Raw genomic sequence first — 3,668 nt, 5'->3', positions numbered from 1 at the left:
AGTATTATCAGTATAGGTCCACGTCTTCCTATATCCCCATAGAAGCGTACTTCTTGATTTTCGGTATTTTTTAAGTTTTAGTCACTTTCTCTTACCGAAATATAGGAAATTTGGTATTTAGTCTTCTTTGAGTCTAAAAACTTTCCGTCAGAAATTTGTCGGTATAGATCGACGTTTTGGAATAGCCCCCATGGAACGGTGCCTCACATTGTTTTACTGAAATTGCTGAAATTTAGTATTAAGTCTTTTTCATACGCTTCATACTAATATTCCATTTTACCTCAATACAACTTGCGGTGGAGGGTATAACAAGTTCGGCCCGGCCGAACTTAACGCCGTTCATACTTGTTAATCAATAAATATGCGTTCTTGCAACTATTTATAAATAAGAGCAATTTCGAATTTAATGTGAAGTTTAAAAGATTGGGATTTGTAAGTATTTACGACAACCAAAAAATACTATAAAAAACCCATTTTCTTTGGTTCCATATCGATAAGGCTATCGATATTTTTTGCTGTTGTGATGCTGCTCATCAGCAAAACATTTCAGTATATTTTCAGATTTTTTTGACTAGAGAGAGTTTTGTTGCCAGAAAGGATAATTTTTTCAAGTTTAACCGTTTCTACGTTGGCGTACGAAACAAAATATGTGAATTTATGACTTTGGGAAAACGCCAAGAAACTTTTCATAGTCACCCATATTATATAGTCACATATTATAATGCATCATGGGACGATTTTATTGGATTTAAATTTAAGCAAATCTTAAGATTGTACTTTTCGATCAAAGAAAAATATTAAAATGTCTTCATCCATTTATTAGTTACAGAACTTCGGCCAGTAAAAACGATTCTGATTATATTCCTCCTCAGTTGATTAGCTATAAACTATAGTTAGCTCATTATTATTCTTTACATTTAGATTCACATTCATCTTTTGAACCAAAACGATTGTCATTACCACCGCAACCACCGTAAATAAAATCTACGCATTCATTGGTATCGGCACGATATGACCAGGAGGGAAAATACGCTGCGCACATAATAACGGAATCTCCATTTGACGAATGTTTTAAGCCACAAATATCTGAAAAAAACACACACAAAAAACAACACGAATTGTTTTACAAATATTTTTGTATGCTTTCTAACCTATAAATAACTCACCATGTTTAAGGCCAATTGTGGAAGAAATTGCAGCAAATATCGCCAATATTACTACAACAAACAACTTCATCTCTGCTGCTTTATTTCGTTACTAATAGTACTAATAGTGATTTAGAACAGTTTCACAGTTTCAAGTTTTTACAAATTGATTTGGATTTTCAATGCAAAATCTAATTTATATATATTATAAATAGATTGGCTAAGTGATAATATTGTTTACCACTTTTAGGTTCCGTGCATCTGGTCAACGCGATAGTGTCGTGGCGCATCATTCATCACTCATTTGTATTTTGTACAGATAAGATGACCAATGTTATTGAAATGTGGGCGAACCCAGATTTAACCCAGAATACATTTTTAATCCATTATGGATTATTGGATGGATTAGTAAACATACAGTGACTGTCACTGAAAATGATGCAACATGAAATAAAACAAGTAAAAAAGTATCAGTCGGCTTTGCCGACAGAGATATACCCTCAACCTGTGTATATTGAAACAATTTTTTTTCCAAAATTTTTTTTTCCAAAAAAAAATGCATGTATTTAGGGAGTTTTAAAAATTTTGGGCGTTTGAACTGACAAAAATGTTGATTAGGATTTAATATCAAAAGTTTTGCGGAGGAGATACTAAAAAGAATGGATCTCCAGCCACTACATATGGTACCGTAGGGGTTTTTTAGAACTTCAGGGATGTTTGCTCAAGAAGTATGAACTTGCCCCTGAAACAACTTTTACCATCGCAATTGAGGCAGCAATGCAAGTTGCTTCAACAAAAATCAAAGTGATTCGAAAGTAGGTCTTAAAGTGAACATGTACCGGATGGAGTGGACAAATATAGTCCATATTTGAACCTGATCTATATCTTGTAGTATGTGTAAAGTATGGACCAATTCGGCCACTCTCTTCAAGAGTTATCGTACGCACAATTTTTCCGAACATTTTTGAACTTTTGAGGGGGAGGTACCTGAAGGAGTGAACCGATATGGCTTATCTTCGAACTTAAACTATGTTTGAACAAAATATTACTAAGGCCAAACTTTGGACCGAATCGGCAGACCTGTTCGAGAGTTATTTTGCCCTCCAACTTCCTCACACGGTGTCATAGGGGTTTTTTGCAACTTTCAGGCTATTTTCTCAGGAAGCATGGACTTGCCCCTGATAAAACTTATACCGTCGTATGGAGGGCAGTGAATACAAGTTGCTAAAGCAAAAATCAAAGCGATTCGAGAGATGTTCCTAAACTGAACTTTTCCAAAATTTTGTGTGGGAGGTACCCGACGGAGTGGACCGATTGAGTCCATATTAAAACCTAATCTAAGTCTGGTACACGCTCCACGATGGGCAAAGTATGGACCAAATCGGTTACACCCTTCAAGAGTTATCGCGCGTACAAATTTTCCGAACATTTTCGAACTTTTGTGGGGGAGGTACCGGAAGGAGTGGACCGATATAGCTCATCTTCGAACTTAAACTAAGTTTGGACAAAATATTACGAAAGCCAAAATTTGAACCGAATCGGTTCATCCCTTCGAGAGTTATCGTGCGCTCCAGCCAGCCAGACAGACAGACAGACGGACGGACATTGCTCAATCGACTCCAAATTGTCTGAAACACATTTCGTCCAAACATACTTGGGGTCTAAAACCATTATTTCGATGAGGCACATTTTGCCCGTATGAAAGTGTATATACCCTTCATAGCCTAAAGGCTGAGGGTATAAAAATGTAATCGTTGATAACTTCGAAACGAGTTGAGATTTTTTAACAATTCAAAATATAATATTGTATGCTGAAAAGTTGTGTTTATGATGGCATAGAAATATATTTTACTTACAGTACCGTTATACTAAAATTTTACGGGAAATCAAAAAATGACATTTTTAAATTGAGCATTGAAAATGATGCACCACAATAATCGATTAATAATTTCCAAATTATTGGCTTTTTATGCCAATTTAGTTATCTGAATGGTGGAATAATTGGTTCCCTATCGTTTTCAGTAGTTTTGTCATTGATTGCGACAGAAAGAATGATGTTCCTGGTGCAATTTTTTCATGACCGTAATTAGTGTCCCTTTGTAGGCAATTTGGCTAGAATATTTTAGTTTTTGAAGTAATTTTCCAAAAATGACTATGAAAAATCATTAACGGTTATGTTATGAATAGAATATGGTAAATAATAAAAGGTAAATAATAATGTAGTGTCACACTTTTAGAAAGAAAAAGAAATAAAAACTATTAATTATATAAAAAATAATTTAAAAAAAAATAAGTTTCAGTGTTTTATTTAGAAATGCACTTAAAACTAGAAAATAATTTGTCGCTTAGCCTCAATAAGTATATTCTTTCTCATGACGGATTTTCTCAAATAAAACGCTTGCATTTAAATTATAAGTGGTGGCAAAATTAAACGGCAAGCGTTTTATTTGAGAGATTCCATCATGAGAAAGAATATATTTATTGAGGCTAAGCCACAAATTATTTTCTAGTTTTAAGTGCATT

General features: G+C 34.2%; 1 protein-coding gene across 1 annotated transcript; it reads right to left on the bottom strand.

The window, feature by feature from the left end:
- Nucleotides 1–856: 856 nt before the first annotated feature.
- On the bottom strand, nucleotides 857–1,324 carry LOC141391946 (male accessory gland serine protease inhibitor-like). The gene is made up of 2 exons (XM_073964707.1): nucleotides 1,167–1,324; nucleotides 857–1,086 (listed from the first exon to the last, which is right to left on the bottom strand). Exons 1-2 carry the CDS (start codon nucleotides 1,234–1,236, stop codon nucleotides 905–907), a joined length of 252 nt encoding a protein of 83 aa, XP_073820808.1. The 5' UTR covers nucleotides 1,237–1,324; the 3' UTR covers nucleotides 857–904.
- Nucleotides 1,325–3,668: the final 2,344 nt, after the last annotated feature.

The sequence above is a fragment of the Musca autumnalis genome, unplaced genomic scaffold (genome assembly GCF_047663935.1).
Source record: "Musca autumnalis isolate F117 unplaced genomic scaffold, ASM4766393v1 scaffold_2, whole genome shotgun sequence".
Taxonomy (NCBI): domain Eukaryota; kingdom Metazoa; phylum Arthropoda; class Insecta; order Diptera; family Muscidae; genus Musca; species Musca autumnalis.
This window is presented reverse-complemented; position numbering and strand designations above follow the sequence as displayed.

Coding starts and splice junctions, on each gene's coding strand:
- LOC141391946 (XM_073964707.1), bottom strand. CDS start 1,236: ATGAAGTTGTTTGTTGTAGTAATATTGGCGATATTTGCTGCAATTTCT. Junction 1,087..1,166: donor CACAATTGGCCTTAAACATG/GTGAGTTATTTA, acceptor TGTTTTTTTCAG/ATATTTGTGGCTTAAAACAT.